The 27,419-nt window shown below is 44.2% G+C and overlaps 1 protein-coding gene across 1 annotated transcript; it reads left to right on the forward strand.

The window, feature by feature from the left end:
• The first annotated feature begins 763 nt into the window (after window positions 1-763).
• LOC131880767 (uncharacterized) lies at window positions 764-27,007 on the forward strand. The gene is made up of 4 exons (XM_059227465.1): window positions 764-2,815; window positions 25,974-26,231; window positions 26,333-26,442; window positions 26,516-27,007. The coding sequence occupies exons 1-4, from the start codon at window positions 1,703-1,705 to the stop codon at window positions 26,862-26,864; spliced, it is 1,830 nt and encodes a 609-aa protein (XP_059083448.1). The 5' UTR covers window positions 764-1,702; the 3' UTR covers window positions 26,865-27,007.
• The last annotated feature ends 412 nt before the right edge of the window (window positions 27,008-27,419 follow it).

Here is a 27,419-nt window from a genome sequence, read left to right on the forward strand (position 1 = left end):
TGCACATTTTCACAACTGTTTTCGTGTTTTCTTAATTTTTCCGCATTGTTCTCAACTTGGAAAAACTTATTTGAGCTTAAAAGGCACTTTTGTTCGAGGTCCAGCTATAGCAAAAAAACTATCTCCTTTGCAAAGCTACTTTTACGATTATAATTTCATGTTGACAAATTTCCGGTTACTCGAATCGTGTCTAGTTCCTGATGAACAGGGGACGGTAAAATATTTTTTGGTCAAAATAGATTTTTTAACTTGTGATTTTCGACCATGATAGGTTATAGAAACGTAAAAACAAGAATAAAAAATGACCCAAATTGTTACTTGTTTTAAATATAAGATATTCTGCCATCTTAAATGAGCAACATTGCTAATGATTTTTTTTTATTCAATGACTCTCTCTTCATTTAGTTAAGAAAGATAGCATCTAATAATACCCTCTAGATTAGCGATTCAGGAAACAATAGTGTGTTCAACATTTATGAATCTTCAAATTTCAAGTTCATTTTTTGAGGCATCCTAACTTCAGACAACCTTGATGAATAGCTTGAGAAACCAGTCGTACCACTGATGGAGAATTTAACAATTCGTAGTACAAATAATTTAGGTACAAAACTTATGTAATGGCTTGAAGGGGACATGATATATTTTCATTAATCAACACGTACATATTTTATTCCAATAGATAATCTTACGAGTACGTAACTAAAAACACACTTTTTTGTCAAAGTATTTTATTATTTTTATTTGTTTCTATATTCTCGCCCCTTAATATCTTATATGCATTCAAATGAGCCATCTTCTTTTATACTGCTGTATATCCATGGTATTGACAATTCGTTGGTGTCTCTTTCACGGACTTGGCCGCAACATTTCTTAACCTCGATCCGAAGTGAGGGTGATGAAAATACAATTGCACCTACTCAGTGTACCGCCGACCAGCATTGCCACCACAACAACAAACTAGACCCTACAAAGTTTTGGCAGTAGCCTCCTCTCGTCCAACCCCAATCACCCAAATTGCCCTGCTTCCTGTGGAGCTCACCGCCAAGGTGCACGGTGCACCTCACTCACTCAACCACCTACCCACAACCAGCCATGGTAGTTTGAAAACCAAGAAGAACCAGAAGAACCAACTCAAGTTCGGCCACCACGAGAATAAGAAGCACTCAATCCCATGGAGAAGAAAGAACCAGAGAGAGAGCCCGCTTAGATTCATGGCGGATAATGCCTTGGGGCGCTCGCGAATTGCAAAGGCGCCCTCCCCAAACGCACTAGAGATTTTCAGCCACCTTACCTGCCCTAGTCAATGGTATCGCCGGGCGGGTTGGACCTGGTTTCAATACTCGTCCATGGGGGCTTTTGCTGGCGACAAAGTTTGAGCAACGCCGGTTAGGTGAACTAGCTTGATCCCCGGGCCAGACGCTGGAGACGGTGCTTGGTGGTCGTCCCCATGCTCAATCTTCACAGTCGCCCCGATATGAGGGTACTGAGGTGCTTTGGTGCTGCTCTTGTCAGTTGCTGATAGACCCATGGCAGAGGAGAGATCTCCTAGTGACGGTGGTGAACCCCTTTTCAATGTTTACAGTCTAGCCACTGAATGAAGTGAGGTGTTTGGAGAATTCGGATTGCTAAAACTTTGGATAGGAGTGAGTATGAGTCGAAAGTCCGATTGACTGTCATCGTGTTCCTAGTTGTGGGATTCGAAATGGCTACTGCTTTGGCCCCATCATACCAACCCAGTGGGACTAATGCCCTTCCAAGTCAGTACCAGAGCAGTAATATAGTGACAGAGTGGCTGACCTTTCTCCAGTTGGGTCAATATGCAAGAGAGTTCTTGGACAATGGTTATGATGAGTTGGAGATAGTCAAGCAGATCGGCCCTGAGGACTTGGATGCCATCGGAGTGGTGTCCATTCACCATCGATCATTCTTGTTGGATGCCGTGCGGGTTCTTAGGGAACAAGGTGCTGCTTGGGTTTACCTTCTATTGGGGGCTCAAGAACGAGTGGATCAGGAGTACTATGACTCGGGGGACCGAGTGTCGGCCTCTTCTGGGATTGCTTCGGCGTCCTCCATGCCATGGCCAGAGGATCAAGAGCTATCAGGTTCATCATGCGACTGTGATCCGGCCTTATCTAATGGGCACTCTCAATGTTCCAACTCCAGACCCCGGAGTCGCCGAGGATCCCGCAATGCTTCGGCTAGACGAAAGCGAGCTCAACATTGCAATCATCATTGCCAAAACCTGAACTGCCAGCACGGTAAAGGGGGTCGACCCAACTCGAGATGTAGTCCGGTTTCTTCTCACGGTTCCAATTCACCCCGGGTCCTCGGCCGGGATGATACTCCGAGCATCGAGCAATCGTGTATGACCGAGACCACGGACTGTCCGTCTGAAGTGTCGGTTTTGACGTCGATCTCCAATGTCCGGGGCCAAGGATTCAAAAGAGGCTTGTCAAATTCATCAAGTCATCCCGCGACCCCTCTGTGCGACTTTCGGGGCATTGTGAATGGTGGGATGAACTTGGCCCAGGACGATATCGAGGCCATTCAATTAGCCCCATCACAGTTACCCAACACTCACCTTCAACAACGACAACAACAACAACAACAACAACGGAGCGGAAAGTCGTTGTCAGGCCCAACTCATTCACATCAATATCTCCCGTCATCGGTTCCCACATCATCTGCCACTCGAGACCAAGGGATGGGATCGAGACCCACCACTAAGTTCACACCTGTGCAACTTCGAATGCTAGTCAGGGATAGGTTGATCCGAGAGGGCATCCGATTATCTTCTCACCCCTACACATCTACGGTAAGACACTGCCAATTATTATTTGGGGCACCAATCCAGCCCGAATGAATCCTTATAAAGAAACTATCTAGCTCTGATAACCCATAGCATATTCATGCACGAGTTAACAACCCTAGTTCTTGTTGTGAGCCATTGTTTTTTGGTGGGCCAGCAAAAATCTTATGAATATCAATCACTAGCTTCTCGGCTCATTTTTCCCACAGACCCCCTAATTTATGCCGAAACCAATCAGCACCGTAATTCAACCCTTCTGTTGGGACAAGACCGGTCTCCAATATCTTCTCACCTTCATGCTCAATGTAAAAAGTTCACAAGAGGTCATAGTTAAAATCAATTTATGAATCTGTGAGTGGGCAAAAAATGGCACGGACACACTTGATCCTCAGGGCTCATTTTCTATGATTATGCGAGGTGCGTTAGTTCCGCAGTAACGAATCGACCTCAAAAGTTTTTTCGTCTCCTTTTCCGTTCACTGACGACTTGCTGGTTTGAAGTCCTGGACTGCAGCAAGACAGTGAAAAGTTCCGAGATGTCGGTCTGGTTAGTTTGGTGGTCGTGTTGGTGAGGCCAGGCGGGAAAGGGAATCCTGAGGGAGCCTCGAGTCTTTTAAAGTCAAAGGACTAACTAGTCAAGAGAGATGATGCTCCTTTTTCCCCTCAAAGCCGACACTCGCGACCTGACCGGAATTTTGAACGAGCACCCAGGGTCTTTTCCAAAGTTTAGAGAATTTTCCATTTCAAAACCAGCTTCTAACTCGTTCTTTCAATCCCACTCCTCCTGCCCACACCTTCCTCCTCCGGCGAACAGCGAACAGCGAACGGCCATTGGTTGCTTTGCCGGATCCTGGGGACAAAGATTATTAGATCTGCAATGGTTCTTATAAGTTCTCTCGATCCGCCGAGACAGGTCTTGCTTGAGAGTTTGAAATGAGATTTCCACGCTGTACGGCAAGTGATGAACAAAAGTTGACATTCTCAAGACGAACTTTTGTCATCCACTTTGAACCGAGTTTCTTGGCCCTAAAATAGTGAATGGACCCCGTCGAGGTGTGTTCAAGCCCGTGGAAGCCCAAGCACAATTTGGTAATATGACCTCCCGAGACGAGAAAGAGGCATAAGAGTATACGACAACTCCTAGAATAACAGAACAGTATTGTGCTTTGAATAGAGCCTCCTCGTTTTCTTTGAACAGGAAGCATGGAAAAATTCCCTAGCCGTGGTCTTTTTATTCTTGAAAGAGGCGCTCCTCAAATTTTGATTCAACTTTTTTTGCGACTTCCAATTTGGCTATCGAGTACCTACATATTGTACCTACCTCCCTACCAACCTACATACAAGAAGCAGGAAGAATTCCTATTGACAGAAAATTCACAGTTCCATGAATGGAAACTGGTGAAATCTACACACGGTATTTACCCAACCAGTTATGAGGAGGCTCGAGCTTGGAATTCCTTTATTTGGTTTTCTAAGCTTGGTGACTCTCTGTTCTATTGTTGGATATTCAATTGGATTCCTTTCGTCGTGTCTTTGAAATCTCAGGTGATCTTCTTGATTCTCACTAATCAGAATTGATATCGTGTCGTCGATAAATTTGATAGTTTCATCCATGTTTTCAAAGGGAAGAAAAAAGACGTTCAAACTCGAAACTTGGTCCGAGAGTTCCCAAACCTTCGTGCAAGTGTCACGAGAATTTCTCCGCTCTTAATTTTTGTATGTCTGTAATCGAAATTCTGTTCAACCATGTATGAAATTGGCGTTCTTGGTCGTTCTCCGTCGTTGAATGTGTGTGAGTGTGTATGTGGGTCCCATCCATTCTGTGGTCTTCTTCAGTGTCCCATGGTGTTCACTGATGGAGGGAGAGCGGAGTCATAAATGTCCACTACCAATGCGAACCCATCACGATGAGAAAAAAAAATGTTTCGTGCTCAAAGTGACTCGAGCCAAAAACGACCTCACTCACATTGGTTGGTGTACATTACTTCTCATTGGGCGGACTGAAGCTTGCACGTGATCTGTGAATTTGGATTCCGATAGGGACCTTCATTGGAAATATGCCCATCTATGGGTGATTGGCCGCTGCTTTCTCCTTCATTGTGCCAGTGGAAGTGAGCATAAAAAGTCAGAATTTAATGTCGCTTTCCATTGTGAAGATTCTGGGAAGAGCCCAAGATCTGGGGAGAATTAGCCCGGATTGTAGGAATTCACTTTTGGCAGAGGTTCGGGTGATCCTCAATGGGTCTATGGTGTCATTTGAAAATTGTCAGAAGATTTTGAGCCTCTTACACAACGAGATGGAATGCAGCCCTCCTGGTCGAGATTTAATGGAGGTCGCTTGGGTTGATGAGTCTTGCCAAAATAGCGCACAATATGCTTAAACATGAGCCTTCAAAGATTGTGATCTCCCATTTGGATCACATTAGTTGGATTAATGAGATAAGGCTATATAAGAAAAACACATGCTAATCGCCAGCTCGTTCGCTCGCTCGGCCTAATAGTTCCGAGATATAAGCTCTTCAAGGCGTGCCAAACCGATTTGTTGGAAGAAGAGCACAAACAAATCATGGAAACCGTGCAGCAATAACTCTTCAAATCGGGCCAGCTGTTATCATGGCTACGGTCTAAATTGATTCAATGAAGTAGAAAGAGATTGCTTCAAGTTTTTCGGCCAGGTCTTGTCCCATGTTTGTCCAGATCGCTATGGATTAAAATTCCTCTGCCATTCAGTACTTACACAGGGTTTTGAACGAGGAGCCACCTTTCGTGACTACTTGGACCACGTTTCAAATGGACAGGAAAATTATTATCATTTTTTTCAGTCCATATTCCTGCTGTGATCTTCTGAGTTATGTACAGTATAGGTGCGCGGTGGAAGTTTTATAGTGCTTTAGGTTTCCGGTCCATTTTTTCACGAGTCCATTGTGTGTTAAAGATTGATCATTCGGGTTCTTAGAGTCTTTTTTTATTGATTTGTGAATCTCAAAACGGAACCATTGGCTCTACCAGGTTTATGGCGTTGTTATTGAATCACAGCCATGATGACGTTGGTTTTGATGCATTCGAATTCTGGAACAAAGAACGTGCGTTTAAAGGAATTTTGAAAGGTTTTTACAAGCTAGTTCTTTTCGCTTTGCACATCAGCTTTGCTTGGTTGGGTCCCCATTTCGTCCAGGATCCAGGTGCAACTTTAAAATGGTCGCCGAGAAAGAAGCGATAATGCGAATCAGGACAATGAACCATTGGAATGTGAGTACCTCCGAGTCTCTTATTCTTCACACTATTGAGCCGATCCCAGGACTTGGACATTTACGAGCTTCACCTGACATTCATGCAAAGAAACTCTTTCCATCTCACTCTCTATCTATCTGTCTTCAAAAATCTCCAGTTTTGTTTCTAGTGGGCTCTTCCTGTCATTCTCAAGTTGACCAAAAGCTCACGTTCTGAGTTCTCACCAGAGAAAAAAGCCCGGTTTTTTGTGAATGACCGTGGCTTCCGGTGCGCTTAATTGAGCAGAAGAGGCAAGTAGCACACTCTCTGTGGCTCAGTATATAGTTCTATCCATAAGGGCTTTTGAAATGGCAAGACTCGTCGGCATATGTTGGATGTCGATGATGTTGTCGTTCGAGGAAGGCCCTTAATAGCGGGTTCTGTTTCTCCCGATTCAATCCAAGATAATGGCAGTTAGTATTTGCTTTGTGCATGTCAAAATCCAGACCCCCTGTTCCTCCTCCTCCCATTTCCACTTGAGATCGATATCAATCTTCGCCTGTGAAGCTACATCGCTCCACAATAAACGATCACGCATGAATTGTCACTTTGAAGCTCCACATTTGAAGCAATTGAATCTTTCCTTCAACACCCTAGTTGCCGTTGGTGAAGCCACCTTTGGCACCTCGTTTCCCAAGTCTCATACCTGTCTCCTTCTTCTGAGAACATTGGTGTACGACCGGCTTCTTCACTTTCAATGTTTGATTTCACCCTCCTGGATTTACCAGTACCATTGTCAATAGCTATTACGTGATATCAACGATAATTGCAAGACTGCCTCCGTTTCTCTCCGGATGGGATCGTAGGTAACAATTTCAGCGTTTCGAATTTCGATCCTTCACTAGTTTGTGTTCATGTTGGTTCTGTCATTTCCGGTCTTGGATCTGCCATTTCGCTTTAGTTCTGATCCGGTCATGGTGGATTATTTGGATCTCGTGTTCGGAGGATATTGCTTTAGCTCCCTGCCTGCTTTGATTATGTTTTTAGTTCCTCTGAACATGGAGTAACTTGGAGTGGAAATGGGTCTTCCAAACCAACATCCAAACCCAACGGTGACCTTAAAGTATTGCCGAGAAATGCCAAAAGCGTGGAGGGGAAGAATGGATTTTTGTCACTGAACATGACAAAGTGTCTGATGGCTGGTTGGTTTGGGTTGGAGCGAGGGAAGTATGAGTATTCATGAACATCTATCTTGTTAGGAGATTGTCGCAGACATGTTCAGGCTCAAGGCAATGGTGCTCAATGTTGAGTCTGGCTGTCGCAGCTCGAGGTATAATTCAGGGAATGATTGAAAAGCCTCTTGACTTATTATTCTCAACAGCACTCACTCTGGATGACTTGCCACCCAACAAAAAAGCCACAAAAGCACCTTTACTAGCAACCTGCATTGCACTCAAGAGGTAATGGGTGCAAGAGACGAAGAAACTTGAACACAACAACCTTCATTTGAATGAAGCTACAACCCTAGATCATTATTAAACGAATCACGGCTGGATCCCCCAGAGGAACTGTGCACTCTATGAATGATATTGCGAGATCTACTTGGTCAGATCGTTGAGAGCCTGTCCAGCAGGAGAGAAGATTTGGCACAGCCATTCCACAGGAGTAGGACTGTACTTGGACGGATGTGATTGTTGTTTTGACAGAGGAAAACCGCATTGAAAATCTCTCTCATTTCGAAGCTCAAGCTCGATCCTCCACGTTGTGTTGTTTGCTTTTGCAATCATGAGCCTTTTTTGTTGTTCCTTATTTACTGGTCTCACTAGATGGATGAGGATGGAGCTTCAGGCTTAACTCGCCTGGAATTGGACTCCGATGAGTGCAAAAGAGATGACGAGATCAAGATTAGGGAGATCACGAGAGCTTAATTCTTAATTTACTGTACGACGACGAGGCCGGAATTCAAAATTTAGCCCGCTCACCAATTGGCCAAGAAACCCTAAGGTAATCTTGTCTTCTTTGCTTCAATCATTTTTCTTGAGCGAGTTTTCCTAACCGTTCTTGGATGTTTGGTCGATTCGACACGGGTTATCAATATCTAGTTAGTTAGTTATCCGTTCAAAATGTCGTTTCAAAGCTACGACAACCGTCTTAATTGGCCTTCCTGTCTACCTCTTGCCATTGTGGATGGACACAAGATTACGTGAAGTGAAAATAGACCCGTCAACCAGGGTAATGGACAAAGTGAATCCCTTGTTTTGACCCGTCTAGCGCGTCGCACCCGGTATTTACAACTCGTCAATCTGAACGAGAATTTTCCAAATTTCTCCTCAGTCCGTCAGAGTGTCGTTGAAATCTCCCAAAATGGATTCCATGTTCATTTTCGAGCCAGTGCACAAAAGCAAGCCTTTTTATGATTTTTGATTCAGGAATCTGCTTGGAAGGCGAAGGCAATGCCAAATTTTATGATTGATCCGTTTCCCTTGGAGGCTGACGGCGAAGCAAAGGTCGAACAAAGCAATGGAGAGAGCTCAAGAAGACATATTTTTTCTCATCAACCAATATGTTTGGATTCAAATCCAAAGCACACAACTCATAGGGTATCAGAGCCATTATGTCATTGCCATTCCATGCAGAATGCGCTTCATTGAATTGTTCAACTGCCTTTTAATGGCTGTGAACCATTTTGTCCATCCGCCCTGGGTTTGTAACAAAATGCCAACAACACTAATAGACATGTTGGATTGCTCACGGATTTCCGGAGAGAATCCCGCGATGAAAAACTCCTCCTTCTCCTCCTCCTGAAATAAGAAATCTCGGAAGAGATCAACTCATTTGTAGTTTTGAGGCAAGACGGAAGAGAGAGTTTACTGTGTAGAGCATGCAATCAATTTGCATGTCTTCAGAGTAGTAAGAAGGGAAAAATGGCATTGCCATTCTCCAGCCTCTTCCCGCCCCATGGTATGGAAACGTCATTCCAAAATTCCATGCCCAAGATGCTGATGATGGTTGAGTGGTTTCTTTTCTTTTCGACTATGATAAGGGAGAACGCACTAAATGTGTATATCCATGTGTATGTGTACGTATGTGGAAAGTGAAACCATTTTGATTTTTTCCTGTCCATTGGAGATTCTCAGATCGAAATGCCGGAGCAAGTGCATTTTCCAGCCTGGCTCTACATGTAATTTCAATCTTCAGACTCACCCAAGTCTACCATGCATCCCTTCATCCTTGTGTGTGCGGCTTTGCATCTTAACTTCTTCCCTTGTTTCCAAAAGACTCACGGTCGTGAATCGACATTAGTAGATTAGAAACTCTACTGCGCCCTGCTGAATAAACGGAAGACATTGAAATTCAAATGCATTTTTGGTTATGTGCCAGGAAAGAGCTGATAGCTTCGGGAGCTAGGTAGATATCACTACCTCTATCTCTATTATTATTACTGTTTTTATCTCGAAGTGACGGGGCGAAATGTGGGTTGGAGTCATCATTATGCCGTCAAATGGGCAAATTTGACCCCCAGAAGCAATGACAGCAATGACATAACGAATCAACATGGGGTCATATATCCTTTTAGCACATATTACCAAGAGTTGAGTGAGGATTGGAAAAACTCTCAGTCCAAGTCTTCAACACGATGGGGTCTGAAAGAATCTGAGAAAAATGTTAAGTGCCCTGAATATGGCCTTAAGTCATCATGGTTCGACTTTTTGTGCCTTGTACACGTACCGTAGCTCTCCGACCAATCGTGCATTATTAATCAGCTTAACGAATTCTTTCCAACAAAATAGATCTCGAAGCTCACTCAAGGTTCGTCTGCACCAAACTCTACTACAAGGGGAGGGTTGGCAATGCTTGGTCGCAGTCTCATTTGCCCCGAAGCGTCTCTGGAAACGATTGAAAAGTGAATTGATCACCGAATTTGTGTATGTATAATTAGGCTGGATTTTCCTTTGATTCGCTTCCAACCACAAGGACGCATGGCCCGAAGGCGTCCAAATTCCAGGTTCGTTCCCCAGTCTGACGGACTCACGAGCTTACTCTCCCAAAGACAACAGATGTCTCCGAGTTGTTTGCCATCTAGTCCGGATTCACATCCATGCGCGTCTTTTGAGTCCCTTCGTCATCTTCCTTGAACGATGGAGCAAGTGTCAATGCCAATCCATATGGATGAGTTTTGGTCAAGACCTTGTGGGTGCCAAAAGCGAGATGAGAAGCCTCCCAAGTCTGGTGGCAACCTTGAACTGTCGACACGACTTCGCACATACTTGTTGGAGATTTGATACTTCTGCTGCCTCTTTTTATGAGAAGGCGATCCTGAAATTAGAGCTGAGCCGCAAGCGTTTATTTGGGTGGCAAGATAAGTGGCATTGGCAGGCGAACGTGACATCCCAGGACGTTAGGATCAGAAAAATGTCTCTTGTAATTGACAGATGCTGAAATTTAAATAATGATTCGCCAGAATGAACAAATGGGATCGCCATGATTGGGCAGCATTGTTGCCTTGCCATTGGCGAATGTACCACACAAACCCATTGAAGTTGGCCAACCAATGAGTGGCAATGCAACCCTGTGATCTGGTTCATTCCCATTAAGTTGAACTTTCACAATATCAAGTCGGGAGGATCTAATGGCCCTCTGTTGTTAGATAAATGGGAAAATTTTCCTCCGTGAAATAAAGCCAATCATTGAAATTGACTCTTTTTTGCCTCAGTCGCGCCGCCGAGGTCGCAATTAACTCCATCCAATTGGATTCCTGGAACGAACCGAGACTCACGAATTAGCTTACCTACCACTCTGCCTACTCTACCTACAAGTAGTCAGTTATACCTGAATAGTGTCTCTCCCATAAAAGAATAATAACTTCTTGAGACCGAATATCCCCTTTCGAATCATGGTTTATGAGCCCAATGAGAAATCAATGTCTTCGATGCATTCGGGTAACCAATCCAGTCAGTAGTTGCTTCCAAAGTCATCAAGGTGCAGGTGAAGGAAGCCCTCAAGTGCATGCAGCTGGAGCAAGGAGACTCTCTCGCATAATCATAGCAATTAGCGGCAGAAAATGGCCCCTTTGTCGATGGGCAGGGTGGACTAATACCAAATCATGGCTTTGCACACTCGCTCATGGAGCTCTCCTCTTCCTTCTCTTTCAACCCTCCTATAATCTGTTAATACGAAAGGTGGAAAGGGATGAAGCTTTGGCACCTCCAAGTCCAACCCCACCTCTGTGGGCTGTATTCCATCAAAATACGCGGTTACGCCTCCTTTTCCGTTTTTGCGGTGAAATGATTGTCAACAAATCTCTCTGACGCTGGCAAGGAAGCATAAAGCAATTGGAGTGAACTAGTAATTGGCCCATTTGAATGGTTCTCTGAGAGATAGAGAATAATGCTACCGCTCCATCTTTCTGGTGCCAGCACACACAAGAGAGAGAGAGAGAGAGAGAGAGAGAGAGTGAGAGAGAGATGTGATGACTGGTTATATCTTTGTTTTCATAGCGAGATGTTTCAATGAGCATCGATTCTTTGGAATTCTTTCGACACATTTCGGGAGGTGATTAACGGCGGTTATTTTCCTAGAAATCAATCTTGCCAAAGCGAAATCGGCTCGAGCTCATTAGCCCGTGTCTTACTCAGTAGGAAACCGTCCACAAGACCGCGCAATATTTCTTTCTCTCTCTTCAGACTTTCACCCTTGACTGGCTAGGTCCAAAGCAATGTCTGCAGCATTTCACGAAATCCAGTTATAACAAGGAGTCTCGTCCAAGAAAGTTTTAGGTTTTAAATCCTTTGACAGGATGTACCATGCAAGCCAGAAAGAGCTAAGTCAATATTGGAACGATAAACAAACGTGGAGAGAAAAGTAAGATTCTCGTTGTTCTTCCAGTCCATCTTTTGAGACAAGTTGTTTGCTCAAAGTCTCAGTGTCATCTTCTGAAAAGGGTCTGGTTATCTGATTAGATCTCTCTCTCTCTTTCGGAGCGCCATTGGATCACGGTGTGCGGAGATTGCTACAGCATAGTAGAGGGTGGAGATCCCAGACCACATCCAAAGTCCGACAAAAACATCTTTCTCTCTCACTCTCTCTCCAACCCATTTGCGTGTACCGCTCTCTGTCTCTCTCTAACTCTCTCAACAAAGTGGGGAGCTTCTAGCCTTGCTGTGATCTTGTCATTTTCTCTTTCTGGAAAATAATAACTTCATATTCAAGAGACGAACTCTCAACGTGGTAGAGTCAACTCGCCACGATTTGGAAGTGGACCTTTTCAGATCAATAGGCTACTTGCTTCCAATCCAATTGGTCCAAAGTGAGGAGAGGTTCCTTGGAAACTTTTGGTCTTTGTTTCAACTCCGGTTCATGCTTTGCTTGCAAACCAATATCCCAGCCCCTTTTGGTAACCGCGTTGCTTGCTTGGCATTGAATGAGAAGTGTAGAGGGAGTTTCCTGTGAGGTTGTTGTAAGGTAGCCATTTCAAGGCCCGAATCAAAGCTCACGTCAGTGCTCTCGTGGGTGACTAAAGTTTCGGGATAAGGTAGGAAATTCCAATAAAGCTGACGATGGAGAAAACTTTCTGATTTTCTCTTCTCTCACTCCGGATTTGACTGGTCAAAGAAGAACAAACTTGAGCCCAGGAATTCACTGAGAAAGCTGAAAATTCGAATTCGCCATCATCTCAGTAAACTTGCAACGAGAGATCGAAAATTCCACCATCTCAAATCCGAGAGACTCAAAAGTTATGAAGCTTGTCAACCAAAAGCTTAAAGGGGACCTTTTTTGTGTCTCATCGTACGTACCTCCACTTCTTGATTAATGAGGCCTGTCTGGGAGACTTTCGGTTTAAGAAATGGCCATTGTTGCATTTTAGGGAGGGCCCCTCTTAAAGCAAGATTTTCATCAGATGCATTAGCACAAAAATTCGTTGAAAAATGAGGTTTTCGGCGGATCTTGAGACATTTTGTGATAAGGCCTAATGACTTGAGTAGCGCGATCATTGGGTGACCAAGAAGACAAATACGGCCACAAAGGAATGCCCCCCTCTCTCACCATCGGCCATCTCTAATCCTGATGGATGCCAACCTTCCCAGCCCACCATAAGACATAAAAAACTGATAATGACAAATGGTGGGTGAATGGTGATCCTCCATCCAACGTCACTCTTCGGAAAAAATCCTCACTCCAGAAGCCAACACCAACCAGTCTCTCGTCAGTCCACGTCTTTATTTTTCAATCTTGAAACCAAGGTCCCAAAACGATTCTCCACACCATCGAGTAAATCCACAATTGAAGGTGCTTCAAACTAAACGAATGTCTTTCGAGCCGTTGGTAGAACATTATTATCATTTCCACGGGGAGCTTACACACCTAGGCCTTCTCTTCACGGGGAAAATGTGTGCTGTGCTAAGGAAGTAGAGCTTGGATACACTCTTACCTACATGGACAACGTAATTGCAATTGCGGCGACGAATGAAAGAGCATTTGGTATTAGAAAACCTAGGGGTTGTCTGCTTGAATTTGCTTGGACCACCAACATCGCGAAGTAGAGTCCGTTCATTTGGTGCCGAGGAGCAAGGCCCTTGGAATGATAATGGTAATGGCATGACATCATTTCGTACAAAACTTTTTTTAATTACTAACCTGGAATTGAAATTTCCTCTTATTACCCGAGGACGAAGTTAGGAGGAGATGGAGTAAACAACTGGAGTAGTCAGTTCCAAAAGAAAAAAAAAGCCAATTCATTGCTCGGAGTAAGATCTTATTTTTAGCTTTCTGGTGAAGTAATTTAAAATCTTTTAATAATCTGAAACCTCGGGCGTGAATGAGATTCATATTAGAGCTCAGAAGGCCTGCCTGTGTCCTCGAATCTTTGGACACGATAAAAAATTTGCATATGAAAGGTAGAGGCGAATATAATTTTCCTTTTAAAAACACCAGTCCAAGGCGTGGAAAGATGGAGAATTGGAGAAGAGACCTTGCTAAATCTGAAATTATGCTTCCAACAACGATTCCTCATCACCTCAGTGCAAAAAGGAGGCTATTTCAAAATAAAAGAAAAAAGAACTTGGCATCCATTGCATGCATTTCCCGCACTCTTCAAATACAGGCGTAGGAGTTACAAGACGAGGGCATTTTACCGGCGTAGTTATATCCCACGAGTAGACCTCTTTGGAACCCTTGGACCGAATAAAAAACCATGCACTCACGTCCGTGAAGGAAGTTAGATGACTGTAAATTATACTATTCCTTTTCAAGAAGTGTGCACAAATCGTCTCAACCCTCCCGAAGGTCTATGTCAAACATGGGTAGATGACTCTTCCAATTCTGGAGGGCAGTCACAAATCAAAACTAATAAATGTCACTCCGCCCCAAGTCCGCGAAGTTGGTAGTTCCCAGTGTCCAACACCATTATTCGAGTTTGGAGCGAAAGAATCAGGGAAGATGGTCGTTGGGTTGAATGGTTCAGGTTACCTGTGTTGATCAACAGCTCACCTGGGTGGACATCATTGCACTTGGCTCAGTTGACAACAATGGTGCTAAAGAGCGCCCATCCCACCACAAAAGGGGTAATGACCAACCACATCCTCAGGGTGACCATCCGGACCAAAAGCGTCCTTTTGCCGTTACTCGCGTTTGAACCAATCCATGCCCTATCCATAACTGGTATGCTCTCTGGACACCCTGAATGAGTACGTCTCCTATTCATCGGTCCATCCCGTTCATCCCCATTGAGTTTTCGTGGTTGAGCCTCGTTTTCGTTCGCGGGGATGAATCCTGGCATCGGTATAAATAACCATTGGCACATTGAAAATGTGGCAAGATCTTTTCCACTCGAGAATTTGGTACCGAGCGCGACAGAAGGATTAGGAAATGCTCGGTGGTTCTGCATTCAGGTATACAATAATCAGGATGGTTTGATCTTTAGCCAGCGTCAGATGGCAAGTTGACAAGATTCTTTTGGGGTGGACTCTTTTTTTCTTTCTTTTGGCTTGTTCACGAACAATTACCGCGATGATTGTTGAATCAAGTGGCATATGTCCATTCCAATTCCGAGATTTTGTTTGACGAGTGACGTTGCAAACTGGACGGATGAACTAAGCGCATTCATGTAGGTGTAGTGAAATAGTAGTGAGTTTTAGTATCTTGATATGGAGATGATACGAATTGTAGCAAACTGATGGGTTCCACGAGGAGATATGGATGCTGGGAGCAAGGAGAAAGAGAGAGATTTGCAATAATTTCGCGTTTTAGAGCTCAAAAAAACTTGGTGGTAAGTGATCTTAATTATATGGATTGCGGCTCCTTCGAAGGTGATGTGCCAAAGTGGGCGAGAATGGCCCAATAAATCTCTTTTTTTCTGCCTTTGAGCCGTAAAAACACACTCACACGCATTCCATCCTTTCGCGATGGGTTCGGTTGCATTTCGCTGAAAATTGGCTCATTTTCGGGCATTTCCAAATGATTAGCAGCCACCCCAAATTGAACTCTGCCAGGAGCTTTGTCAATTGTGCGAAGTTATGCACTTGGTAGAGGTGGCTCCAATCGCTCGTTCCAATCGTCTCGCAATTCAGAAGCTGCTCCCGCACCATTGGAAATCTACTAATCAGGTGGTAATTCAGATGAACGTCCTTGACATAGCTGAATTTTGAAGGCATCAAGGGTCGTCTTTCTTTGGGATGGATGCCCGGCCATAGAGCCGCCCGACACTTCCCACTTCCCACTTCCATCTTCCATCCCCCCTCCAACCATTTCGACCCACCATAGATCATTTTCTTGAGGTGAAATGAGTGATAGATCATTTTCTTGAGGTGAAATGAGTGCCAAGAAATGAGATTAGCATTTATGACTTTTGCCCCGGGAAGGGAAAAATATCGGTCGATTTGAAATTGTTTTATGGCTGCACTCGGCGAGATCGAGTTGAGAGCAGACGTCCTTTTGGTGGTCAGGAATCCAACTTGAACGCTAGGAAAAGAAGGCCTTCAATTTATTCCCAATCTCGAATCTCTCATTGACAACCGCTTTGTTTTTGAGGGACAAAAGAAACCTGAACTCATTCCAGTTTGACATTTTCATCACGGAAGGTCAGACCATCCCGCTTTATTGGAATCGGAGGCAATTCAAACCTGAGAGCAATCGAATCTTGGTTCCTACCCGGGCCCGAATTTCGAAATAAAAAGACCGAGTCGAGCGAGGCGTTCATTAACGTCGTCTTATGCACGAATGGTTTTGAGCTTCTTCAGAAACTTCTCCCTTCATTGGTTTATGCACATAATGGAAGCCAATCGCGGACTGGAAAAACTCAGTGTTGCCGCTTTGACGTATCAGTAGATCGGCTCATTGCCGATATACCCGTGCTATTCGAGGTGCAGTCTAAACTGAGGGCTCCTTGGCATCACTGAAATGACTTTCTCATGCCTGTCTGCCCAATGAAACGATTCCTCTTGATTGTGATTCATTATCTCTCCCTCCGTAATTGGCACTCGTTCTGTATCATTTTCATCGACCGTGTCCATTTTGATGTAAATGGTATAGACCTGTGTATCATTCTTTGAAGGTGCATAATCTCCTGCGCATTAAATCCGCGGAACCATCCATCTCGATTATTCTGCATTGTTCCTATTTGCCCAAGGTTGCTTCCCGACCGCCGTTCTTGGTACGGATGTATACCTATATGTGTACAGTAGCAGTGTCTATCTTTCGCGAAAACATCTGATTCGAGATTCGCGTCATTGTATGCGCCATGAATAGCAATCATATCTGCTCGCTCGCCAAGTCTGTGGTGGCTGGTGGGTGCCCGAAGAATATCCAAAACGGAGCTCGAGACCGACTCTGCCGTCTGAGGATGACAATTCGTAATTTTTGATTACAATAGATTTCCCTGTCAAGCAAAATCCCATTACGGACGAAGAACGAGGAGACAAGAAAAGATCCCATAAACCTATCTGATATGTTTGATTCTCAGAATCATTGTCATACATAGGCCATACAAACCGTAGAGCACGCACCCAGTCAGTCAAAGCTGTCCGGGGGTATAATCCGTGGAAATGGGAATTCTGACTTTATGTATTGTGTGGGTTCGTGTGCATGTACCACTACTACTACTACCACAGTAGATCGACGTACAGTACTATGCAAGTAAGGCAGGTAAGTTGAGGTAGAAAGGCGACAGAGTGGGTTAATTGAGTATTAGATCAAGGTGGAGCCCGTGACTTGAACTACTTCCAAAGAGCAATTGTCGCTTGTCGTCTTCCTTGGTTCTACTGATCTCGCAGAAGGAAGTGGATGAAGAGGAACTTCTTGCCTCCGTTGATGAAGAAGAAGAAGAAGAAGAAGAAGAGGAGGCGAAAGAGGAGGAGGAGAAGGAGCAGAAGAAGAACACTCCACTGTCAATGATGAGAGTGATGATGAAAAAGGAGACCAAGAGGCCCTAGTAGTAGACGAAGAGAAAGTGAATCCAGAAGAATAAGGAGAAGCCAATCCCATCATCTCAAAAGGCAGTTGGACAATGGGTCTCTTGAAGAAAAAAAGGAGTTCAGGAACTTCAAAGAAGCTCTATTTTTTGGCCTCCAACTCATTCTTCTGCCTTTCGTGCTCGTCGCATAGCGTTCATTCTGCTAGGTACACTCACTTGTTGTTTATGATGACTTTCTGGAGGAGTGAAAGGGTGAAATGTTGTACATATGAAAGAAGAGAAAGAGGACTGGTTGCTCCGTTTATTGATGAACTTTGACGTTTGAACCATTTTTTGTTGGTGCCTGTCGAGGAAATCCTTTCCGGTGGAATACTTGAACTGCAGCGTGCAATATATCTTTGCCTACGACTCACAGCTTCACCATCGACTTCCACTACTACTTCCATGGGGTGGATTTGAAATGATAAATGGTTCTTGATCAGTCTTGATTACCCAGTGGATCGAGCTTTTGGCTGTGCGATCCAAGGAGGAGAAAATTCAAATCGACACAAGAACGACGTGGATAAAATGGTGAAATATGCTCCCCTGGATTGTCGATATTCTCTCGAGTCATTCAAGGTTTTCTATCTCCATTCTTCCCATCCTTCTTGTTCATACCTGCGAGGAAAATGACGAATTGACCTGATCCACACCACACATTCTGGAAATATCGATGTCATCTCAGCTCTGGATTCTCATGACGGCGAGGATGATGGTTGCTTGGAGGAGCTAGAAGAACACTAAATCATGGCTGTCCTCCACAAATGTGGAGATTTCATTTCTCATATATCCAATGGAAAAAGAGCCACAGAAATATTTGTACCGTCTTTGTTATCGAAGAATGGAAGAATGATGATTATCTGTGGAATTGAGTGGTAATTTGGGCTCGGCCCGCATTGACCATAAACCTCATGGCCGTCACAAACAATGTGGCCCCAATTCGCTCCCTAATGGTTTGGAATGGTTTTCGACCTGGTCGGATTGGTTTGCCGTACAAATAATTGAAAAGGCGGCCTTACTAACGTCTTGCTCTGGACAATTGCTCCTTGACAAACCCGCAATTTCATCCGGGGATATCAAGGCGTTATCTTGCAAAAAGTGCTCGAAATGCCATGACCATGAGATCATGCTAAAATCAGTGAATTCTAGGAGCCCGTTATGTTAGGCTCCCATCAATGGAACCCCGTTTTTTATGATCGTATTTGCACAGATTGCAATCTGGTGCCTTACCGGTTTTGAAGGCGGCTAGTTGGGCTTCAAATCAGATTGGAGACGACCGAAAATGGATCAGACATTGTCAGATCGAGTCATCTCCTGCATTTGAAACCACATCTATCTACGTACCCATACACCGTAGCCTCTCACTTCCTGATTGATGAGCCGCCCAACGGTGGCCACCAGATCTGATCGTATAAAAATCACTTCGGTTTAGGGCTGCCCATTATTCATGATTTCTTTTGGTGTCTAATTTTCAGGTATGTTCGTCTTCTCTACTTGGTTATGGTGGTCGATAGATGTAGTAAGAAGAGGTGATTGTAGTCCATAGAAAGACGATGAAGATTCTTAAACAAACAATGGCTTTTGATCTTGATCTTCAAAGAGAGGGTATTAAATAGCCCATCTGTACTCGGCCGGGACAAACGACCCAGCCAAGCAAGCAAGCAAGCTCCCCTTCGACTCAGTGTGTCTCCATTGTATCAAGGGCATTTAGCTCAAGAACTTTTTTGAAATGGGAATCGTGACACGAAGGTTGTTATTCCATGAAGTCGTCCGTACTCGCTTAGCACAACAAACCTTAAGCTGCCTATTGATGAGAAAAAAGCGATCTTTTCACCTCAATCTCGATTCTCATCAAACATAGCTTACCCCCTTTTCAGTTATGTGATGCCAAAGAAAGATCGCTCGAAATTGCGAGCTTCATTATCCGCAATAGCTATGAGTGCAATGCCACAAAGAATTACCGGTGCATTAGGGTATTCCATGGAGATCTGGTGACTTATTTTTGTCAGCTGTTCCCAGATTTGGCAAGATAGGCACACTCCGTTGTCCCTAAGGTGGACAAAGTCGCCGACATCAGCTGCGTAACTCAGCTTGAACACAAGAGCCTCTATCAAGTCGGAGTCAGGACTCGGAGTGGATGAGATCTCTTTATTTTACTATCAGTGATGAATGAGTCGGCCAAGAGATGACTTGAACAGCCTCCCTAGTCTTGGGTGGTCTGTTTTGGCCATTGGATGAGATCACTCACTGTTCCTCCTAACTAATCACTTGCACCGAGCAATAATAACATTAGCGGATTCAGAATGATGTTTCCAAGAACAATGGACGTTAGATTGTCTAACCAGCCATAGAAATGCGACTTGTCACTTGAGACAAATCACTTGATTGTGTTTGACCGGACGCGGCAGGTTTCTTTGATTCCAAATATACCTCCTCCACCTTCTCGTCTTCCCTAAACGCTTGCTCTGCTTGAATAACCAACAACCAATTCAACCATCAGACCAAACCATGCACATGATTGGCAATACAATACTAAGCCTGTGTTATTCTCACGGTAAGCGATCCTCGACTTGTGTCAACAAACCAAGAAGGGATCATGTTTGGAAATTGGAAGGGAAACACGAAGAGTTCAAGGAACGTTTTTGAACCTTTTTTTCGGGATTCGAGTCCCTGAAATTTTGGCCAAGTGGCTCTGTCCATGTCACCATATTCGGACTGGCTGGCTGGTTTTGTGGAATTTGAACTGCAGTTCTTGTTTTATTGGGGTCGCTCTGTCACTTCTTATCGAGGTTTGGATCTGAATTCTTGTTTTCCGCTGAGCTCTTCCTACAACAGGATTGGTACGGGTTAGTCTTAGAGTGCTCTATGTACAATCCTAGTGACTTCCAAGTGGCCTTCCGATACTTCCTTTATTGACCATCGCTCTGAATATGCACACTCTTCAATTGGTCGTTTCTCCTAATTCGAAAATTGCCCAACAACTCGTGGATCGCGGACTCTTGGAATAAATCATATAAAAGGGTCGGTCCATTAGTTATAGTACGCTCTAGCCATGATGCTCGTGATTCTTGGGGTTAGCCAAGTGGATGCCCGATCATGACCATCATCGGCTACCAGACACCACCTCCAGTCTCATCAGCAAAAGCTCTCTTCCTTCCAATTCCATGAATCCAACTGTCCCTGGCTGGCATTTGGGTGACATTCTGAACTCGGTGTGTCCACTCCATCCACAGGGTGGTTAATGTGTTTTTCCACTCGAGCCGATGTCCTACTGATGCTCGTCCGATACGCTGAAAACTTGGCAACATCGGAGAAGGGTGGGTGTAGCTCTGTCTACCTCTGTCTAGCTCGACAATGACGACTACGAATGAGATATATATTTCCATTCCTATCCCCGAGTAAAATGAGCTGAGGGTGGATTTAAGTTGATATTTCATTTTGAAACGCCTCCCTGGCGTTTTTTTTGTGACCGGTCATCACTTCGCCTCATGACATTAAGCTCAATTTATGAGCCTTAAGCTCTTGGTTTTTGCAGCTGTTGATATGAGTTCCTCAATGTTTGATTCATCCCCATTATCAAGGTCTGATGTGTGGACGTCCATTCATTGCTTATTTTGGGCTCTCAACGACCTCAATTTTGGCCCTCTGGCTCCCTCGAAGCTTCAGTACTCTTGACGATTGTTTGCTTAGCGCTTCAAGAGTTCGCAAGTCAAAGAAGAAAGAAAGAGATCTCACTCGTTCTCAAGTTGTTTCTCAGCTGTTTGCAATTAACAAGCCATCAAGAGTGAGTGCAAATTGATGGTTTGCGCCCAGCTTGGAGTAACAACAACATACCACTTGCAACAGGCACGTAATGAACAACGAAGGCACAAACTCTCCGAGTGAGTCTGCTCTCCAGGTCATTCCTTGGAGTCAACCAGGGATGAATTTGCTCATTAAATTATCTGACTTCACCAAGTAGCGAGCCTTGCTCATTCGTTTGATCCTCTTTCAACACGGGATGCCTGGGAGAAGTGGGAGGGGGAAAAAGTGAAACCACGAGGTCCATGGTATGGGGTCCCATGTGGTATCGAGGCGAACGTGTCTTTTTGGTCCCCTGGCATCTTTGCGAGAGAAAAAAGTTCCGCACAAGGTCCGTTGGGGATTAGTGGATGGGTGGAATAAGTACTCCAGAGATCAGTACCACGTCGTATTGGATCTCATGGACAAGATCCATCATGGAGTCGATTCTAACGACCGCTCATGTTTGGGAGTATTTGAGGAATCTCTCGAATCCGCCGAGTGTTCATCGTGACATATGGAGAGTTGAAGAGTGTTTTCAGCCGGCACTTGGTCCAACCAAATGTTGCCATGTCATCAAAAATGTTTTGACTGGGTCTTTGAAAGGTTTTCTGACAAATTGACACTGAAATGGAGCCAATTTGGAAGAGGTTCAAGTCGCTCATCCTTCTCGCCCTGTCTTATCCCAAGTCGAAGTTTGGAAGGATTTTCATTCGTTGGCCGGCCCTTTTTACGGGTTTAAAAACGAGCTCAGGGAGTGATGCCAAAAAAAAAAGCTAACGCTCAATTTTTCTCAGCCATCCGAAAGATGATTTCAGTGGCTGAAAGCCATGAAAATGGATTTACTTACCGTTTACTGTTGAGAAAAGGTGCAGCAGCCATTTTTTGTTTAAAAAAAAAAAAGTGACCGAACTTGATTCAATTTGGCAGCCCTAGTGCTGTTAAAGCCCACATGAAGCCACGGTGGGCACATCTTCCAATTTTGGCATGGTTCGTTAGCTTGCACGAACTTTTTTCATTCTCTTTTCTTTTTGGATCCTTTCTTTTTATCCCTCGGAAAGTCTCTCTTTCTGGGCCAATCATTTGTTTGAACTCAGAATTCCCGATAGTTGTTCCACTCAAAAGACGTACCTAGCAGAGACCAAAATCAGAGGATTCAAACCTTGTGGTCCTAGCCAAGAAAAGGCACTCATTCTTGATTTCCGACCCTTCAAATACGCCCAAAAGCTAACTTAACTTGAGGCGGCGATGAATATGCTAATAATGCTTCCTTGAATCAACCCTTGCAAAGAAAACCCTCGAGTCGAAACTGAAAATCCATTTATGGAGAGATATTTCTCACTCCTGTACAAAAGGCAGGAAACTCTAAATTTTGAGCATCCCTTCCCTACTCCAGGCTCCAGCTCCAATCCAAAACCGCGACTAAACCTGTCATGTCGCAATCAAAGGTTCAAGCCCAATCCCTCTCCCCATAAGGATTCATGCTCGGAACGGGTATGGTAGTCGTGCTAGCTACTGTAAAAGCAGTTTTCCACTAGATTTCTTTACTCGTCCTTTGGCGGAGTTGTCGATCCCTTTTGAGTCAAAATATCCAGCGGAGCTATTTGACAGCGGGAGTTTTAACACCTTGCACTCCATCAATGAGGATAGTGGTATTGGAAGAAGCAGAGGGAGCAGAAGAAGCCTCCATCCAACAACCTACCTACTTACCTAAATTTGAACCCAGAGAGCGAGAGAAATAGAGTCGACAGGAAATTCAATCTCTCTTTGGATCCTGAGCTGGTCGTCGATGTCGTCGTCCTCGTCGACGTCGACGACGACTCTGACAGGTTTGGCAAGGTCTCTTCTCAGCTCGAGAGCGTTTTTCTTCCACCTCATTAGGCACTCATGGGCTCTTCATTTGCATAATTGATAGGACAATTGCGTACATTCACGGACAAGGTGCTCGAAACAAAGTAATTCACGAGGAAGAGGGAAGAGGGAAGAGGGAAGATTGCTGGCCATCTCGCTACTCGTTATGTGCTAAAGTTTTGCGACAACTTTTGAACTTGACGTGGAAGGCCAGTTTGTTTTTTTTCTCTTGGCATGACAGCCATTTGAAAAGGGGTCTAAGGAGGCTACGTAGGCTCCAAAAGCTAATGATATGATGCTGTCAAATTAAGTCTTCAAGTCGCCAGACAAATTGCCCATATTTGGACTCATTTTTCTTCCCGCTCGCTCTCCTTATTATAAAATCGATGGAGGAAAACCAGGAGGCTTCATTAAACAGGGTTGAAGCTCCCGATTTATGTGCAGAAAGCGATGGAAATCAGATGACAATGTGAGCTCGCAACGATCCTTATGGATTCGTTGTGTTGTTCTTCACAGTTGGCGTGTCCTGTTTTTCACGCTTTTGAAAACGAAAAAAGTTGGGGGATCTCTTTTATTTGGCTAATCTGGGTTATTTTCGAGCCGTGAGGAGATGAAAAGATTTCAGAGTGTCCAGCCAAGATTGACAATGGTTTGTTCATGGAACGAGAAAGAGCAGCACACCAGCCAGCCAACCAACCAACCATTGTCACGACCGGCCAAGCAACGACAACGACGAACTGTGGAGAACTGAAAATTGACCATTATTATCTTCTTTTCTCGTTCCTCTTTGCCAAAAAGTAGGGGCCTCTACAGTAGATGGAATTGCCTTCCTTACCCTAGTTTGACCTCTAAGGAGTAACAGTGGTGGTGTGTATATACCTATGTATGTAGTGTACTTAGGGTTGGTGCGTGTGTGCTTTGAGATTTTATTGGACTTCCATGAATGCAAACCCTGATTGGATACATTTTCGAGTAAATTGCTCGTCAGGAAACGTCATCCTTGGAATTCATCCAAAAACGCGTCTTGAGGACTTGTTGAACGAACGAACGAACCGGTTTTGGGCTATTTTGTTCCCAGACAGATCGGTTTCCGTCTGAAAATCACTTGCTTAGAGAAGAATGAGGGATGCTTATCATGCGACAACGATAGTGTAGTTGTTGTTATTATGACTCGTAAGCAAGCCTCCTAATTGAATTCTTCCAGTCATTAAAAAAAACGGTCAAAATCTGCTCTTTTTATGACCAGGATAAAAGCCCTTTTTCCCGACTTCGTCTAAAATTTCGGTGCTCCCAAATCGGCTTGTTTAGACATAAATGGCCGTTTGTGTGTACATTTTGTCGAAAATGAAAATATGAACCTAGTGTTGCTGTTGAGGAGGGCAAATTTAGAATCGAGCAGATCAGTGCCCAAATATGACGTGGCCTCTGGTGAGGGACGATGATCTTGTTCACCCAACGATAATTAATAAACGGTCTTTCCGAGCTACGAACTTCAAGACTGGGTGGCAAGTTTTTCGGGGGAGAAACTATGAAGATAAATTATGTGGTGGCACTTTTTGAGGCCAAACAAAGGAATGGTGTTTAAGGAAATCTCTCCCATATGGCTCTTCCTTGAAGTCATTAAATATTAGACGTATATCCTGACCTCGTTGAGTCCGCTCCATATTTGGCCATTTTTGGTTCATTTTCGTCAGATGGTCAACAAAACCCCTACAAAGTCAACCTTCATAGACAAGGAGTCGGCGTCCTGATCTGGAGGATTCTAGCCATGGAAGCTAAGAAGTGGAGGTAATTAAGATGAGCATCCGGCCATCAGCAACGCTCCTCAATGGTCACGTTAAAACTGCCGCCGTTTTCAACAGACATTCGACTTGTACTCAAAGCCGACTTGCCTCAAAAATCACCAAGTCATGGATGGGGTTTGATGCGGACCGCCAAGTCCTTGATTCAGCTTGACATCTGAAGACAAACCTGTCATTAATTCAGGGCTGTCCATTGGATTCAGAAATAAGAGAAAGAATCGTGATGTCCCTGAATTCTTGGTACTTATCCTCTCAAATATTTTGCCCAATCGGATTACTACCAATTATCATCCATCTCCCACGTATGTTTTAGCCATTGTCATTGACAGAAGGACAAGAGATATAACCAATTCAGACCAAAAGCAATTTTCAATCAAGGAAAAAGAAGTTATATTCCTGCATTTGTCTTGAATGAATTTCATTTGTTTTAGTCTCTTGGGTAAGTTATGGTGTGTGTTTGTGTTTTGTCATTGGAGGGGTGGTTGTTGGCTTTGGTTGAATGAAGGACTCGGCGGATGGGTCAATCGATGGATTAAGTGGGTTCAGGTCTGGTGATGATGTCCATTAGCTCCTCCGAATATGAGTGGTGGTACATCTAGTCAATGTACACAGCACGACAAACTTGCCCTCTTCGTATACGTCGCTGCACAGATGGTTTTGTAATGGTGGGTAATGACCACCCAAGACGAAGAAGAGGAAGAAGCCCGTGAGTTCTTTGGTGAAGATTAAAATGGCTCGGACAACCACACAAATGAACAATTGGTAACCTTGACCAATTCCCCCGAATCGCTTCTATACCCCCATGTTCTATGGACATCGCCCAAGGATCGTTTTCCTATTCAAAAGTTTTCCTTCTAAACTTTTTCGCTGGCGCTTCCGATCCACAGGTTATACGTTATTTCTAAGCAGTGTGTTTTGCGCCTCATGTCAAACGAGAAAAAGCCAACTCATGACATATGACGGCTACTTCAATTAGGGGGATGGCGATGAAAGAAGATTTCATGTTCGGGCGAGCACATGAAATGACTGAAAATATTTGCCATATTTAAATTCGGTTTCTCGTTCTCGTTTTTCAGAAGGGTGACAGCTATCTGATGGGCCTGTCAGCCCGATACGCTCAAGAACTGGGCACGTCCATCCATCGAGTTCTTCAACAATTGGAGGATCTTCGCTTAGCCGAATGGAGTGATCACGCCCCTCCTCCCCCCTCAGTGCCCAATGGCCATAGCTCCCATTACTTTGTCAACCCTGTGGACCGAACATACGTCAATATGGCCAACAACCGGGGTGGCAATCACAGTCTTGAACCAATCTATGTGCCTGGTCAATATCAGGTATGTGTATGTAGCGAGATGACTGGAGAGGTTGCGTGGGAGCAATATTTCATTACGCTTGAACTCACCGGTAACATTCTAATTCATTGTATACATTTCAGCCGTCAAGTTGTCTGAGCAATCATGAAGGCCAGCAAATCTATGATTTTGCCGCCAAATACCGTTCCCAGATGCGGCATCATCATGCCAAGCATCTCATGTCTCCTCAAACGTAGGTTAATGTTTTGCCTTCCATGAGTAACAAAATAACACGTTAACATATTTGTTTTCCTCTATTGTTGTAGATGGATCAATTTTGCCCGGAAGGTCATATCCAAGGCGTCCAATTCGATTGCCATAAGCAACAGTCCTGGCTCAACCAAAGGGGATGCAAGTGGTCCAAATCGAGCATTCCCGCATTCCGTCAGCGAATCCCATCTTCCCTCCATGAATCGACATCAGAACATAAATTACACACCAACGGGATCTGCTCAAACCGGTCAAGTCTATCACCAACGCCATCAACGTCCTGGAAGTCCGGATAGGGTAACCGTGATGAAGACTAAGGTCCTGTATCATAGTCAGGGTGACTTTCGTTCGCAAATCGACGCCAACACGCTCATTGAATATGGCCACCATGAAGCTGCCGTTTAAACCCGCGGTTCATTTACCACTTAGGATGAATTTGTGATATCTGTCTGATTTTGTAATCCATTGCACATTCCATACTGACCAGAATGAACCATATTTCATTAATTGTCTCTTTTGTCATGAAAAAATAAAAGCTATGCAAATGAGTTAAAATTGATCACACGTTCAGTAACGGTGGGGCATGCAAGGCATTGATTGTTTAAGGAGTTGGCTTCTTCCTGGATTTGATGTGTCAATTTAGAATCCGCGATAAGAGCATGAGAGCCTCAAAATTCGTTGTCTTGGATTACTTACTTGTGGCGTAAGGTATACAATTCAAACAGTCGATGGACTAGGCTGTTCTTTGAAGAGGCCCATTCGAGCGATGAAAAGAATAAAACCATGATGGTTGTCTCATTCCTTCAAGGGTGAACATGGAGTTGAGTCAAAAACTCCTTCAAGCCTTACTCTTCATCGTTCTTCCTTGCCTTGTGATCATCACCAATGTGTTTGAAATCGGGATGTTGGCCATCTATGGCCATCCCATTCTCTCAATCGTTGTGTCCATGCCATTTTGTC

Source organism: Tigriopus californicus, chromosome 5, assembly GCF_007210705.1.
Source record: "Tigriopus californicus strain San Diego chromosome 5, Tcal_SD_v2.1, whole genome shotgun sequence".
NCBI classification, from domain to species: Eukaryota; Metazoa; Arthropoda; class Copepoda; order Harpacticoida; family Harpacticidae; genus Tigriopus; species Tigriopus californicus.

Excerpts from the sequence above, each read along its gene's own strand:
- LOC131880767 (XM_059227465.1), top strand. The coding sequence starts at position 1,703 with ATGGCTACTGCTTTGGCCCCATCATACCAACCCAGTGGGACTAATGCC. Across the intron at positions 26,232-26,332 it reads ATGTGCCTGGTCAATATCAG|CCGTCAAGTTGTCTGAGCAA; the intron begins GTATGTGTATGT and ends TATACATTTCAG. Across the intron at positions 26,443-26,515 it reads CATCTCATGTCTCCTCAAAC|ATGGATCAATTTTGCCCGGA; the intron begins GTAGGTTAATGT and ends CTATTGTTGTAG.